We start from the raw sequence: 17,056 nt of genomic DNA, 5'->3' as shown, positions 1-17,056 counted from the left end.
TTGTTTTGTGGTAATTTTCTTCTATTGAGTCAATTAGATCTTTCGGTGATTGTCTCTTGGTTTGCCTGATAATTTGTGTGAACTTTTTCCTGATATTTTTGAGATTGGTTGCATTTTCTTCTGTTTTCTGTGTTTGAAATTTTTACCATGCATGATGTCTAACCATGCATGATGTCTTTCTTAATGAATTTTGTCATATTCTGAGTTCCACCAGACATGTCTATTACGTGGGTTCAATGGGGCTAAATTTTCTGCCTGTTGCCTGAGAATTTGAACCAGTTCTTCTAAATTATCTGTCAGTTTTATATTTTGTGTGACATTTCTGTATTTATCATTTCTAATTAATTGGTGGGGATCGAAGTTCCTCTTTTGTTTATTGCACTTTGGTTTCTTTTTTAGTGGTGTCAACTTAATTTTTATTTTGACAATGTAATGATCTGAACCTGTATCTACCCCTCTTAATATTTTAACAGTTTAGATTTCTCTGTGGAAGAATTTGTCCATAAATACATGATCCAGCTGCCATTCTCCTTTTCTCCAATCAGGATGTTTCCACATTATGAAATTATGAAAAGATGATATAACCACATATGAGAATTTGTCATATTTGGACTCTTAATCAAAAGAGAGAGAGAGAGAGGGAGAGAGGTGATTTGTGTGTTGGAGCAGCTGATATGGCATACTTCTACATTTTAGTCAGTTCAGAGCAGTTGGCAAAAGACAGAAATTTGAATTCAGAACCTGATCTGAAATACATTTGTGATCTTCCACATAAGTTCACCATAACAGACAGACCTGTCACCCTCTGTTCATGCTCATATTGACATCAGTGGATGGACAAGTAGTTAGTTATATCATTTATCCAATATGCATTTTATATTTTATAACAGGTTTCCAAAAATCAGGACAACTGTTTTATGCTCAAGTCAAGAAAAAGCAAATTCTGTGACACAAAATATTTACAATGAAGAACTGAGAGTCGCAAATGTGTAATGAACTCAAACACACTTGACTGCTGGTCTCTGTTGGGGTCTGCTGTGTTCATGACACCAGTCATTATACAGTGTGACTCCGAAAAGAGTACTGCTTGAGTACTGCTTCAGGTACTTGCAGAATATCACTTCCGATCTAGGGTTCCAAGAGCATTGTTATCTTTCCTCTGCCTACCTACCTATTTGCCTGAATTGGGAAATTCCAACATACAAAGACAGATGCAACACGCTCAGTTATTTTGTGTCTATTCATTTTTACAAAATGCTTATATTTGGGTAACTGTTAACTGCTAAGCAAATGCTTTTATCCAATCTGAACAGAGCCTGTGTACTGCTGTGCAGGAATCTTGTTCAAGTCTTATGAGTATTTCAACAATTAGACTAATTCAGGAACTAAACGAACTATCTTGATGGTTAAATTGAAGGTGGGTAAGCAGCAATGGTTGCTAGTGAAGGAAACAAGTTTTGTGGCTAGAGAAAAACTGAAAAAGGAGGACAAGGAGGAGGAGATTAGTGTTTAATGTCCCATTGACAATGAGGTCATTAGAGATGCAGAACAAGCTCACATTAGGGATGGATGGGGAAAGAAATTGGCCATACTCTTTCAAAGGAGCCATCCTGGTATTTGCCTGAAGCAATGTAGGGAAATTGCAGAAAACTTATATCAGGATGGCTAGACACATGCTTGAACCATCGTCCTCTTGATTGCGAGTCAGAGTACTAACCATTGTGCCACCTCACTCGGTAAACTGAAGAAGATGCTTCTCGTTTCTAATATTACATTTAGTGTTCTCTTGTTATCTGACTGGAAGCTGTCTTTGAGATGTTACAAGAGCTGTTTACCATCAGGAAGGTTGTGTTGGGAGAGATCACACTAAACAACCAAGGGGTAAAAGCCTCAAAATTCGGATTTCTGTCAGCAAGAATTTAATAGGCTGAACACAGGCAGATGAAGTATGACTGTGTGAAACTGGCCTGCACCAAAGCTACCTGTCATGTATCTGGTTCTTGCCCCAATGATTTCCCTCTAACAAAACTTATGAGAGTAAGAAATGAAGGCAGTGTACTTATATGCATTTTCTTCATTACAATAAACGTTTTACCACACTCTCATTCGAAGAAAGATCAGCAATAACTGCAGTTATGTATGCTGTAGTTTCCCCCCATAAGATTTTAGTAAGCACCCAAATATGAGCCGTACCAGATTTTGTGCTACCACACCAATGTACTGGCTATTGTAATCATATGTCAAAAAGTATCAAATTCAGACAATTCGGCAACTGTCTCACAGCTGAGTTCCTCATGTGAGCCCTTCTTCTCCCAAAGGTGGAAGAGTGCAGTTGCTAGTGCACTAAGAAGCAGAAGTATCTGTTTCCTTCATTAACTGATTTGGAAAGATACATTGGTGCATACAAATTCAAGGTGAAAACTTGGAGAAAAGAAGACATATAAGAGTTATGTTTTCCTGAAAATGTAGATTTGTGTCACCTTCTCATATGGAACTACTGGTTATTATGAAGTGTTACGAAGCAAGACCTCATTAAGTTGACTACATCTGACATGACAATCACACAATGTGTGTACAAGTTTGAAGAACTATGTCACATGTCCTTATATACTACATGCAGCTTTAACACATGGTGGAGAAAAAAATTAAATAAATAAAACTTACAGCAGATTTTCACTGATGAAATGCTCTTGGGTTAGCTAGTTCAATTTTCAATAGATTATATTCATTACACACATTATCATGTGGAACGTGTCAACTGAACAAAGGAATGCTTTTAGCCATTTACAGATTTATAAATGACTACATATGTCTATTAAAGAAGTTTTCTGTGTATAGAACAGGTTGTTATGGAGAAACAATCTGAATCTGGAAACACATATGTTGTCAGTCATACAGCCCATGGCCAGATTATCACAGAATTTTGTATCTCTTTCAAAAGGAAAGTTATCTTCAGAAAACTATGAAATTATGGTACAGACTTGTTGGCCAGTACTTCACATCAGAAAGCAAAATTAAGAGTACTGCCGACAGGCACACATGAAAGTATGATAAACTATCCTATCCATTGTATTATTAGATCCTTTCTTAGGGATAAGTTGGGGAAAGTTAAGAAGGGAGGTCCGAGCACTCATATCCCAGGATGAGAGGAACTTGCCCTCTGTGAGGAGGAGGGTGATCTCACAACAAACGGGTCTCTCTCATCCTGGTATCTGAGTAGCATGATCATCTTTAGTTATCTTTCCCAACTTACCACTTTTCCCTATCCAATGAAGCAGCTAATAGCTTAAGAAACTACAACAGTTTCTTGGACTTTTATGTGTGTCTATCAGCAGTACTAAGAATTTTGCCTCCTTAAGATTTCATAGCTGAGTATTTGTGGTGTCACCGCTAGACACCACACTTGCTAGGTGGTAACTTAAATCGGCCGCGGTCCTGTAGTACATGTCGGACCCGCGTGTCGCCACTGTGTACTCGCAATCCTAGCGCCACCACATGGCAGGTCACAAGATACGGACTTCACCTCGCCCCAGTTGTACGGACGACATAGCTTGCGACAAGACGTATCACGTCTTCCTCTCATTTGCCGAGAGACAGATTAAATAGCCTTCAGCTAGTCCATCGCTACTACCTAGCAAGGCGCCATGTGTATCATTGCTAATTGCTTACTACTATGCAAGAGATGTATTTCAACAAGAAGAACATCATTAAAAGTTAAGTAGATGACAATCTCTCTTCTTTTCTTTATAGTTTTTCATCCAGTCTCCTGTTTCAGAATTTACGCCCGTCTGCGTTAGTTTCGCGTGCACCTAGCCACTCATTGTGTCGAGACCTTAGGGAATCGACACAACAATATTTTTCTCCTCTCTGTGCAAAAGTTAGATTTACTACAGAGAAGTGCAGGTCATGTTTTCTTCTAATATTGTGTTTCTGAATATCTACATTATTCTCACAATGCAATGGCTTGTTGGAAATAAACTTTCATCAGGAAATAAATACACTGTAACACTGTGGTTAATATTCCAAATCACTTAAACAAATGCCAGCAAACTACATGCATGTGCACCACAAATGGTTCGAATTACTTTCTTCTATTGAATAAACACTTTTTGCATAAGCGAGGAGTTAACCCAGAATATTAGCCAGCAGGGCATCAGTGAACGGAAAAATGCAAAATAAGCCAACTCACTATTTCCAAGTCCACATAATCGTCAGTTATTCTTATGTGAAAAGTAGCTGAATAAAAACGTTTAAGCAGGTCTACTATATGGGCTTTCCAGTTTAAATGTTAATCAGTATGGATATCCCAAACTTTAAAACTTTCTACTCTGTTTATTATTTTTTGTTGGCACACAACATTAATATGAGGTGGGATGTTTTTGACAGTAAAAAAATGGACGATCTGTGTTTTTTCAGAGTTTAAAGCTAATACATTCATTCAAAACCAGTCAATCAGTCAATAACTTTAACAAAAGTGTCATTTACTGCTTCCCTGCTATTGCTTATATGTTGGGCTTGACAATAATCCGTATATCATCTGCAAAAAGGGACTAATTCTGCCTCCTGATTTACAGAAAATGGTCGGTCAATAACATATAAGACTACCGTTTTTTGTTACACTTGCATATGCACCATGCATCAGTCCACTATAGGTGAGTGGTCACCTTTCCCTTATTTTACACATAGCAAGAATAGTAATTGGTACATAATCAAAACCTGTGGATCCCCTGTTGTGATTTCTTGTCATGCAGACAACATGGCACCCCTAATTGTACAACTCTAACAGTCTTGCTCAACTTTTCGCCTCTTGTAGCTCAAATAGATACTAAACCAGGCATGTGTTGAATAATGTATTCCATAAAAACTTAATTTCTATTAATAGAACATTATAATTGACATTCTGAAATGCCTTCGATAATTCACAGGGGAACCAAATTGGTGAAGCTCCATTATTTGAAAATTTTATTACAACTTCAGTTAAAGCATAAACATCTTCCTCAGTAGAGTATCCCTTTTGACGTCTAAACAGTGAATGACGAAGTATCACCTAACTACAAAGATGGATGACAATCCTTCAGTACATCACGTCTCAACACAGCTTCGTCTAGGAATACCATTAAGCTTGGACTCTTCTGTCTATCTGCCACTGCCTGTCATCCTACTCCTTTTAGTGAGCCTTTTCCACAGACCTCCAACACCAACTAGAACTAAATTTCTATTCCATGCATTTTTGCATTACTTGAGATCTCTCTTTTATTTTGTACTTCTTCCCTTTGTTTCCACAACAAGCAACATAGTCTTCTTTGGATATAAAATCTTGAGACTGCATCCATTTAATTATACACATCTGCAGCAATTTCAAAATTATTTTGTTATGTGTAACAACTTCATCTATATTATTAAAGTGCTTGCACTATAGAAGAAACTGGTGTCTTAACCAGAAAGTTTTTCCTTCTCCTTAAAGTTCAGTGTTCCAATGACAAAAATTGATTCCTGACAGTTTACTAACTTGAACAATGTAAGAAAAGATAGATTTGCTACTTACCATAAAGATGACATGTTGAATCATGGACAGGGACAATTAAGACACTTACACACAAGCATCCTGCTCTGAGCTTCCACAGTTTGTGGGCAGGGGTGTGTGAGGTGTGCTTGCTTGTGTGAAGGAATGGTGTGTGTTTCTCTTTCTGTTTCTGACAAAGGCTGTGGCTGAAAGCATGTGTGTAAGTGTCTTAATTGTGACTGTCCGTGACTTAATGTGTCATCTTTACGGAAAGTAGCAATCTATGATGTCATCTCTACAGAAAGCAGCAGTCTATCTTTTCCTACATTGTTGATATTCAATCTGGTGTTTTCATTGTTTGAGTTTGATAACTTGATGTTTCTTAGAAGGACCACAAAGAAATCAGCCACTATGTTGTTGAAAGAGCTATTTGATTGTATGTCTGAATTAATTCTGGAAAAAACACAAGTAAATACGCCCAGTCAGAACTCGATTTGAATCCAACTCCCTCTGAATACAAGTCAGCATGTTATCAATATAAGTCCTGCACAACAGAAACATGAAGGCTTAGCTTACAATGTGTCCCTAATTCACACCATAATAATCTCCAGCAGAGTATGTTAGCAGGTGTAATACTGAAGTGGTGGAAGAATTTGCTTCTTGATGTCACAGAATTTGGGGGGGGGGGGGGGGAGGGGGGCAGGGGGGGAGGGGGGGGCGGCAGGTAATCACCATCTGCAGATGAACTGTGAATGGTGCACAGGCACACATAAATCTCATAAAATCATATTAGCATTCAACATTTTGCTCATCTTTTAGCTGCAGAATAGCTCAATCTCACCCTCAACACCACCAACCTGGCCACCACAATATCACACATCAAGCTGACATACTGGACTTGCATTTGGGAGGATCAGTGTTCAAATCCCCATTCAGGCATTCAATTTGATTTCCATGGTTATTCAAAATTGCCTAAGTGAATGCTGGGATGGTTCCTTTAAAAAGAACAAAGCCAATTTCCATCTCTACTCAGACCAATCCAATCTTGTGCTCCATCTCTACTGGAATTTTAAATACTAATCTTAATTTTCTTTTCCCACAAATGCAAAGGATGATATTCAAGACCACAGCAAAAAATGACAAGTGAAGTAGGAATAAAAATTAAAAGACATCTAGCACACAATATTAGCATTGTCAGAAACTAAAATGGTGAACTGATGTGCATCACACAGAGTTCTGGCTGCCCTCTCATATAGGGTTGCTTTTTCTTCACCCATAAATGGAATAACAATGTAGTATATCAATATGTATAATGTCTATTGCTGTACTCAATAAAGAACATAATGGCAGAACATACATACCTGTGGCCAAGTTACACTTGACACAGACTCTGACAGTGACATTCTGCCAAAGCTCAATGTGGGTGATGACCTTGGAGTTCCTGCAGGAGAAGAACCTCTGCCACCAGAACGCTCCTTTTCAACTGCTATGTCTCGTAACTGATCCTGTTCAAGAGAACATTAAACAGTTATAACACCTTTACTATTATAAGTGCAATTATGGTAATTTAGCCACATCATCTGCCTCTCCATTTATTTACATTATATCATGAAAATAACCTGAACTCTCTCATCTGAACATTATATTCCCGACACAACATGAAAAAGATATGACAGTTTCCACTTCTTTATGTACTTGTTTAACACTAGTATGACTTGCTTACTGGAAACACACACATACCAACAAATATCTGCAATAGTCAAATTACTACTACACAGTGAGAAATGACAGAATTTTCAGTATTTTTGTATACAGACCTCACACCCATACAAAGGAATTCTTTGAGAACAGCTACATCTGGAACTGGTACCCAAGAACAACAAGTACAGTTATCAACAGATAATATGAACATTCCAATCAAATCCCGCAAAGAAACACCTGAATCCAAAACAGAAAAACTACACACAAATGTCTTATCAAACGCTATCCCCACATCTAGAAGCATCAGTCACCATTTAGTAAAATCGGTACACAGAGAGGTCTTCCAACTGGTAGTCAAAACATATTTTGAAGTACATGCTCAAGAGTGACGGCCAAGTCCAATAAATGGTTATAAGTATAATTTGCTGTGAATGTGAGCAAAAGGACAGTGAGTAACCAGTACAAACAACACATATACAGTTGATTGAACATTTGGTCCACACCTGACTACTGTCCTCAAACATCTCAGTTGCTGAAGAACTCTGTAGAGTATATTATGGTGTGTGAACAACCAAAAGGGATAACATTGCCAAAAGGATAGTGGAAATTTGTCTCATTAATCATTTCATATATTAGGATAAAGGGTACAACATGAACACAGAGTGGGACTTTGTATGGAAATTGTTGCAGAATTCATACCAATTTACTGGTAATAAACACATGGCAGTACCAGGTACCAGGTTTGGGATCCCCTGGATGAAGGTGATCCACAGAACACACCTGCGAGGAAGTACCAGAGCTAGATGTGAACATCATTCATCCACAGAGACAGAAGTTTAGCAACAGGGACAACATAACAGTATTTCAATCTATGAGAGATCCTGATAGTAAAATCTCAGTTGTGATTTTTTCCCTGGCATACCACCTCTAAAAAAGTTTGCATTATTGTGTGATTGTGGCACTTACAAGTATTATTATTATTATTATTAATATAATAGAGGGAAACATTCCACGTGGGAAAAATATATCTAAAAACAAAGATGATGTGACTTACCGAACGAAAGCGCTGGCAGGTCGATAGACACACAAACAAACACAAACACACACACAAAATTCAAGCTTTCGCAACAAACTGTTGCCTCATCAGGAAAGAGGGAAGGAGAGGGAAAGACGAAAGGATGTGGGTTTTAGGGGAGAGGGTAAGGAGTCATTCCAATCCCGGGAGCGGGAAGACTTACCTTGGGGGGAAAAAGGACGGGTATACACTCGCACACACACACACATATCCATCCACACATATACAGACACAAGCAGACATATTTAAAGTTTTAAATATGTCTGCTTGTGTCTGTATATGTGTGGATGGATATGTGTGTGTGTGCGAGTGTATACCCGTCCTTTTTCCCCCCAAGGTAAGTCTTCCCGCTCCCGGGATTGGAATGACTCCTTACCCTCTCCCCTAAAACCCACATCCTTTCGTCTTTCCCTCTCCTTCCCTCTTTCCTGATGAGGCAACAGTTTGTTGCGAAAGCTTGAATTTTGTGTGTGTGTTTGTGTTTGTTTGTGTGTCTATCGACCTGCCAGCGCTTTCGTTCGGTAAGTCACATCATCTTTGTTTTTAGATATATTATTATTATTATTATTATTATTACTATTTTCATGAATGGGCAGTTTAATACAGATGTAGATTTCCACTGGAAAATGTTCTGTATGACATTTGAAACAAAAGAATTGAGACTGATGTTACTAACTGCCACTAATTTGCAGTACCAGTTAGCAGTGGTCAACTACAAAATAGGATGCTTACAAGCCCAGACACTTCTCCATTCATTCATTCATTTTACCGCTCAAAGTAGTTATTGCATAGCACTGTTTGAGATACTGCTTAGGAGTTATTCCACTATTGCTGACTGATGGCATACAGGAGCATGCTTACATAAGAGGCAATTAAAAAGTTTCTGTTTGAAGGCGATGCAGTCCAGACTCACTATGCCAATCTGACAAAATTGCTGTGAGCATTGAGGCAATCATCCCATTGATGCATTATGTTGAAGGTAAAACACCATGTTCTGTTCTGTGAAGAAGCCGTAACTGCCTGCTTCACATCCTTGTCCAACAGAAACTGTTGACACTTCAAGCCCTTTTTTAAGGGACCGAAGGTGTGATAATTGCATGGGAAGAGATCAGGACTATAGGATGGATGCTCAAGTGTCTCTCACTTGAATTGGACTCCCAGATCGACCGGAGTCTTGTGTCAAATGTGCATCTCTGCTTGCTTGTCATCAACTGGTTCAAGAACAACACCGATTACTCCTATTCTGTATCATTACTGGTGGCAAGATATGGTGTCTTTATACTAATATAAGGAAAAGAAAGGAATGATTGAGCCCAAACAAAGCAGCAACTCTCCGACAAAAACCTGCTTGATTCCAGAAAAGATAAAGTTATGCATCTGGTTGACAGTGTGGTGTACTATGAAATGCTTCCCAAGGTGTAACCATCACTGCTGACATTTATTGTCCACAACTGAGATGTCTTGTAGATGCAATCCAAGAACAATAAACTGCATAAAGTTATGCTACTCCAAGATAATGCCTGCTCACATTCTGCTAGACTGATAAAGAATGCTATATGGGAGTTTGGCTGGGAAGTCATTCTGGAGCCACCTTATTCACCAACTCTTGTGCCCTCAGATTTTCTCATTCTCCACTCTCTATTGAACAACCTTCAAGGCATTCCCTTTTTGGATGAAAATTTGCTCCAAACATGGCTTGTTGAGTTATTCGCCTTAAAACGGCTTCATTTCTACAGCTGTGGAATCAAAAAGTTACCACAGCACTGGCAGAGTATTGTAAATAGTGAAGGAGAATATATTATGGATGACTAAATTTTCTGTTATGTGTATCTGTTGTGTTTGTCAAACTTATAGAAAATCACTATGAACTTATGCACCAAGCCAATATTTTACCACAACTCCACTAGCCTTCAAAGTAATCATCATTAGCTACCATAAACTTCTGACATTGGTTGCACAGCTGTTCTAAACTGCCAGCAAACACTTGTTATGGAATCTCTTGAAGCGCCATGGACATGCACTGTTGGATATTTGTTTGCATCACTACTGAAGATGAGAACTGATGCTACCAATACGATCCGGAGACCAAGTGACAGTCGATGGCATAGTATTCATTGCCTTCCCTGCCTCCCAACAAAAGTCAGCTGACAAAATCCAAAATTAAGACAACATTAATTGTTTTATACAACAGCAAAGGCTTGATCCATAATGAATTTTTACTCAAGGGAGGCAGGGAAGACGACGAACACCATGCCATTGACTGTCGTTTGTTCTCAGATCATATTAGTAGTACCATGTCTTATCTGTAATGGTGTGGATATCCAACAATGTACTACCATGGTGCTTGCAGTAATTCCACAAGAAGCATTTGCTGACAGTTTGCAACAGCTTTGTTACTGATGCCAGAAGTGTGTTGTAGCTAAAGGTGATCACTTTAAAGTCATTAAAGGTATTTACTTTCTAACTATTGTTTCTTTGATTTTCTGAGACCATTCACTGAATTTTTCAGGCAAACCTTGTATAACAACTATGGCATTGTGCTTTTCTAATATTATAGTTTGCACCTGTGACAAGATGTGCATACTACAGTGGGTGTATCATTCACCCATTCCTTAGAATACAATACGTACGATGACATATGAGAGTGTTGTCAACTAGTAAAATCACTTCAAAGCTCTTTTGAAAATAAAACTCACATTTTAAATGTAACAATTATGTGTAGCTTCAACAAATTTATCTTCATAAATTATCAAATAACAGCGTGGTAAAAGTATGACAGAATCAAGTAGACAAATGCACATGCATGGCCCTCTCCCCACACACATGCTATTCTTTAGGGGCACTTAGCACACATATGTTAATAAATTAATTGATGGGACAATATGTTCATAGATGTACTATTATCTCAATATAGATGAAAAGAGCATAACCTGGAGCATGGCAGTTTTCCTTTTCTCAGCTTCTGTAGCAGCACGCTCTACTGACAGCTGCTGCTCTAAACTGTTAATTTGCCTCTGTAAGTCCTTCATCTCTTCTGCCAATGTCTCCTGCATAGACTCAGATGTACGGTGTTCCCTGTGTGGCAGACAAAACTTCTAGATAAACTACTGAAATTTGTTTTAATCCACACACACACACACACACACACACACACACACACACACACACACACACACACAGAATCACAGTGCTTATACAACAGTCTACCAAGGGGCACATGCAGAAAGTTTTCTATGTCTACGAAGCTGCTACCAAAATGAGACACTGCACATTACCATTCACCTTGACTGCAAAAACAGTTGCCTTCATTTATACTAAAAGTGGAAGCCAAAGAAGAAATGAACATGTCTCACTCTCATAAGTTGTGTATTAATATGACTTTATGGCACAATACTGCTGACAGAGATCATCTGGTTTACAATGACATCAGAGCTCACCTAAAAACTGTTATGATACCATCACACCACACAATGCAGACAACTAAATGAAATTGTTGGCCAACCAGAATACTCCCAAAGCCTGTTAGATCTTCACATGAATTTAGGTTAGTGATAATTTAATTCGCTTACCGCTGCTTTTACAATCTGTACACATGTGTGCTTGGCAGATCAAGCACTGCCCAACAATGAGTTCTGACCACGCCGACTTTTTTTTTAAGCAAGGTGGTAGTGGTAATGAATAAATAAAAGTTGTGTGGCACCATGGCCTGGTGCACATCTTTCGACTGGATGCCATTCCTGCGACTTGCTTGACCTTAAAATCAATGACACCCATGTTTCCCCAAACACTCATTCATCCAAGTACTATCCTGGCCCAATGTTGCTTAACATCGGTGATCAGGCAGGGACCGATGTTATCAGTGTGGCAAGGTTGTTGGCTGGTAGTATTGGTCATCTTCAGCAACTTACACTGAGTTATACAAAATTCTTTTGATCTTGCATCATAGCTAAGTGACGACAATGCAGTTCAGTCACACACTCCTTTGGTTATCACACTTGAACTCCACATCCCATAACTACAATCCCCTAGACATTTGGTTATGAAACAATTGATGGAGTTTGTCTATGACCCTCCAGTCAATGATGTGCATAAATTTACAGGATTGTTCTTCAGTGCATGTCAGTTCGTACAACACCCACCAGTATTTTTCATCAAAATACAGAAGCCTGTTATCAGAATAATATCTCATGCTAATTCTAGAACTTCCTACGAAGACATCTACTTTTAATTTTTTTTTTTTTTTAATGGGGGAGGGGAGGTATTCTGACAATTAGTTCATAAATGTCCTTAGTCACTGCCAATATTTCTCTCAAATGAAGCAACAATTTACTGTTTCCAGTCACAATTTATTCTAACAGTAAACTTGTGACTGATACCAGTAAACATGTTGTTTCATTCCATATCAGTAACAGTAACCAAAAATGTTCAGAATACTTCTCTTTCCAAAAACCAGAGAAAAGCATAAATACAGGGTGTTTCAAACAGAATGACCTCATTTTGGATGGTGATAATTACGAAACTTAGGGAGGTGCTGGCATGGAAAAGAGCATTGTTTGAATTGGTGTAACCTAGATTTTCAGAAATCGCTGTTAGATGTCAGTCAATGCGTCTTCTCAGTTTGCAGTCAGTCAGAAGCAACGTAGTATCTGCTTAACAGAAGGAATTTTGTCTGCTGCAGTTTGCAAAGAGTGAGTCATTAATTTCGGTCCAGCATGCTTTTTGTCGGTGTTCTGAAACTGATCGGCCTGCACTCAAAAACATTAGTCGTAGGTATAGTCAATTTGAAGAGACCGTATGATTGCGCAAAGGTAAGAATCCAGGTGGATTTTGCACTTCTGATGACATGGCAAAGAGAATGTGGTAAACAGTGAGCTACCTTCAAAAATGCTGCAGAGCTGGCTCTCTCCACAACTTCAGGAGGATTCCAATGACTTTATTTTCCAAAAGGATAGAGCTCCACTACAATGGCACGACAATGTACATCAGTTTCTCATTGGCACTCTGCCTCAATGCTGGATAGCTTGCATGGGACCCCAAGACACTGTCCTGCATTCTTGGCCTCCAAGGTCACCAGACATAATCCATGCGATTTTTTCTTGTGGGGACATGTGAAGGAAAGTGTGTTGCCCTTTACCTCGTGATACCGAAGAAGTGAAGGAGTTGCCATAACTTCTGTAAAAGCAAATACAATGTGTAAAGTTTATGACAAATTTAACTATCATCTAGATTATGTCCGTGCTGCTGCTGGGGGATATAGAGCATTTTTAACAGCTTAGCTAAAAATTTAAGATTTTGTATTTTGCAATGCACCTCCCTTTGTAGCATGTTTTCATCAATAAATATGGAGTTTTGAAATAAGGTCATTCTTTCTGAAACACTCTCTACAATGACTTCTAGGGGCTAAGATTAGTAAAGAAAAGAGTCGATATATATGTACTCAACAATGTTACTTATTTGCTACTTACTTACTTACACTGACCACATGAATGGAGTTGATCCTTGGCCTCACTCATTTCAGCCTTCCACACCTTTTTGTCAGCTGCATCTTCAGCTCACTGACCCAGTATCTGCATGTCTGCCAGGGTATTATCCTTCCATCTCTTTCTCAGCCGTCCTGGTGGTCTCGTTCCTTTGGCTTCTCCATCCATCAGTGCCTTTATTACTGTGTTTTCATCTCTCCTCCTCACATTTCCATATCACCTGAGTCTTTTAGTTTTCACACTCGCAACAATGTCATGTAGTGTGTATAACTGCCTGATTTCTCATTTTTCCTTATTCTCCACTATACATTTTCTTTCACTGGTCCATATATTTTTCTCAGTACTTCATTTTCAAAAGTGATGAGTTTTTTCTCTGTTTTTGTCAGGGTCCATATCTCGCTTGCACTGTTGGTTTGATGATGGTCTGATATATTCTTATTTCTGCCTGCCAGGATAGTAACTTAGATCTTATGATGTTATGTATAGTTCCTAGACATCTTCCCCTGGCTTGAATTCTTGTTACAATCTCTTGTTCAATAAGGTTTCATTGGTTGACGTTGACACTGAGGTACATGGATGTGTCTGTCTTCTGTATTGTTCTGTTCCTGACTGTTAGATGGTTTGGTCCTAACTGAGCTCTTCTTCCCATTACCATGAACTTTGTTTTATGTTCATTTATGCTTAGGTATACTTTCTTAGTTTCTTTCATCAGTACAGTTCCCATTTTCTTCAGGTCTTCCATGCTCTTTCCTATCACCACAATATCATCCGTAAAAGCCAGAGAATTAATCTTTTTCCCTATGGTAACTCCTGCACATTTTTTTGTTACTCTCCTCAGGATGTTGTCAAGTGTCAAACTGAACAGGGTTGGTGATATAATATCTCCCTGTCTCACTCCTGTTTTTACCTCAAATGTTGCTGAGAACTCCCCCTGTACTTTCACTCTACATTTTGATTCCATCACACACATTTCAGTTAGCTTGTTTGCTATCCCATGCTCTTCTGTTATACTCCACATCTCCTCTCTCACTATGCTGGTCACATGCTTTGTTGAAGTCTATAAACATACAGAAGGTATCCTGATTGTGCTTCCAGTCCTCATCTATCATTTGTCTTAGTGTGAATATTTGGTCGGTTGAAGACTTGTTGTGAACCCCACTTGTGCTGTGTCTAATATTTCTTCATTGTGTTGGTTGAGCCTTTTCAGTGTAATTCTTGACGTTATTTTATAGCAAGTGCACAGTAGTGATATCCCTTGTAGTTCTGTGCCAATGTCTTGTCTCCCGTCTTGTATATGTGACACAGAGCAGCAGTTTTCCATTCCTCCAGCATTACTTCTTTCCTACACATGTCTTGTATCAATTCCGCTAATCATTCACATGTCTTTGTCTCCCCCTCTTTTGTTGAGCTCAGCTGATATCATTTCTATGCCTTGAGCTTTCCCATTTTTCAATCTTTTTATTGCCTCCTTCACCTTTCTCAGAGTTTGTTCATCAACTAATGGTTGTACTTTCTGGTTGTTTTCTGCCCTGTTCTCATTGTTGTATCTGTCTACCGTATTGTTCAGCAGTTCTCTGGTGTTTCCCCTCCAGTTCTCTAGATATCCTTCATTTGTAGTGATCAGTTTTCCATTCTCATCCTTCATTATCACAGGCTTAGCTCTGTACTCCTTTCGATAGCTTTTCATTGTCCTGTAAAACTATTTACTATTGTTCTGGCTATAGTCCTCCTCTGCCTTCTCTATGTGTTTATTGATGGATGATCTTTTCTTTCGTTTGATTGTTCTCGTCATTTCTCTCATGGCTGTCCTGTATTTTATTTGATTTTCGTATTTGTTATTGATATTCATTACTCATCAGGCAGTCTTCCTGGCCTGAACTGCTTTTCTACACATTTCATTTAACCATGGTTTGTACTTGATATTGCTCTTATTGTTATCTCATAGTAGTTCTTTATCTTCTTTCCTATTGCTTTCATTCTCTAATTCTGTGAATCTATTTCTAAGCTTCATCTTATACTGTTTATTCACCTTCTCTTCTTTGAGCCTTTTCACATCTACTCTTTGGGTTCTTTCACCACTGTTGCTCTTACTTGGTTGTTTTGGTAATGATTGTTTCATCTTTATTAGCACAAGAGAATGGTCTGATCCTATCTCAGCCCCTCTCATTGTCCTAACATCTATTACTGCCTTTTTTTCTCTATCAACACATGGTCTATTTGGTTCCTTGTTAGTCCATTCGGTGAAGTCCATGTTGCTTTGTGTGTGTTTCTACGGGGCAATGACGTATTGACTATGTTTCTAACTGTGGCGAAGTTGATGAGCCTTATACCATTATCATTTGATTCAGTATGTAAGCTGAAATGCATATATGTGGTTGCCATTGGTGTTTTTGTCCTATTTTGGCATTTAAGTCTACCAGCACAATTTTCATGTCATACTGTGATAATCTGGAGCACATCTGATTTAAGGGTCATAGAATTCGTCTTTTATGTCTTCCTTCTTGTCCTCGGTTGGGACACGGACACTTACTAATGAGATATTTCTGTATTTACCTTTGATTGTGATGCAGGATATCCTTTCGTTGACATGTTCCTGTGGCATCACACTGACCATTATTTTATTATGTACCGCAAATCCTGCCCCAAATATATGGTGACCAGGTTTGTTTCCACTGTATATGATTGTATAGTTTTTCTTACTGTGCATGCCTTGCCCAGTCCATCTTATCTCCTGCAGGGCTGTAATATCCATCTTGTACTCTGTTAGTTCTTCATCATACTCTGTTACTTCCTCATCAAATATCTTTGTCTGCCCAGCAGCGTATAGTGTTCTTACGTTCCATGTTCCTATTCACAGTCCTTTCCTCGTAAGCTTGAGTTGTTTTCCGTAATATCCATTCCACTTGAAGGCTGGGTGTAAGTTTATAGGAACCCTCCATTTTTTACAATGTAGAATGGTTAGTTCAACAATTAACCCTGCCACTTTATTTGGGCCCGGAACTGGCTGGAAGGCTATCTACCCCCAAGAGCAAATTAAAAGTTATATAGAAAACAAGATGGAGTTTAAGACTGAATTAAATAACTTTCTATTGGGCAATTCTATCCACTCCACTGAAGAGTATCTTCAAAGACACTCTTAAGTTTAATGTTCTACATTAGTTTATAATTACAATTAGCACTGTAATACAGCAACACAAAGTCATTTCACTTTATTGTACTTAAATTACATTAAATGTACATCTTCGGCTTCCATTAAGTGTACATCTCCAGCTTTCTTTCAACAGCTCAGAGACTAGT

General features: G+C 38.5%; 1 protein-coding gene across 3 annotated transcripts in view; it reads right to left on the bottom strand.

Moving 5' to 3' along the window:
• The window catches only part of LOC126251768 (TATA element modulatory factor), a 181,768-nt gene that overhangs the window by 22,240 nt on the left and 142,472 nt on the right, over window positions 1-17,056 (bottom strand). For all 3 annotated transcript variants that reach the window (XM_049952388.1, XM_049952390.1, XM_049952389.1), the window contains exons 16-17: window positions 11,210-11,354; window positions 6,865-7,008 (exon numbers count right to left, since the gene is read on the bottom strand). In XM_049952388.1, coding sequence (XP_049808345.1) covers window positions 6,865-7,008; window positions 11,210-11,354 — 289 coding nt within the window. The remainder of the gene's footprint in view (window positions 1-6,864; window positions 7,009-11,209; window positions 11,355-17,056) is intronic.

The sequence above is a fragment of the Schistocerca nitens genome, chromosome 4 (assembly GCF_023898315.1).
Source record: "Schistocerca nitens isolate TAMUIC-IGC-003100 chromosome 4, iqSchNite1.1, whole genome shotgun sequence".
Classification (NCBI taxonomy): Eukaryota; Metazoa; Arthropoda; class Insecta; order Orthoptera; family Acrididae; genus Schistocerca; species Schistocerca nitens.
Note: the sequence above shows the minus strand (reverse complement) of the source record. Positions and strands in the feature narration are given on the sequence as shown.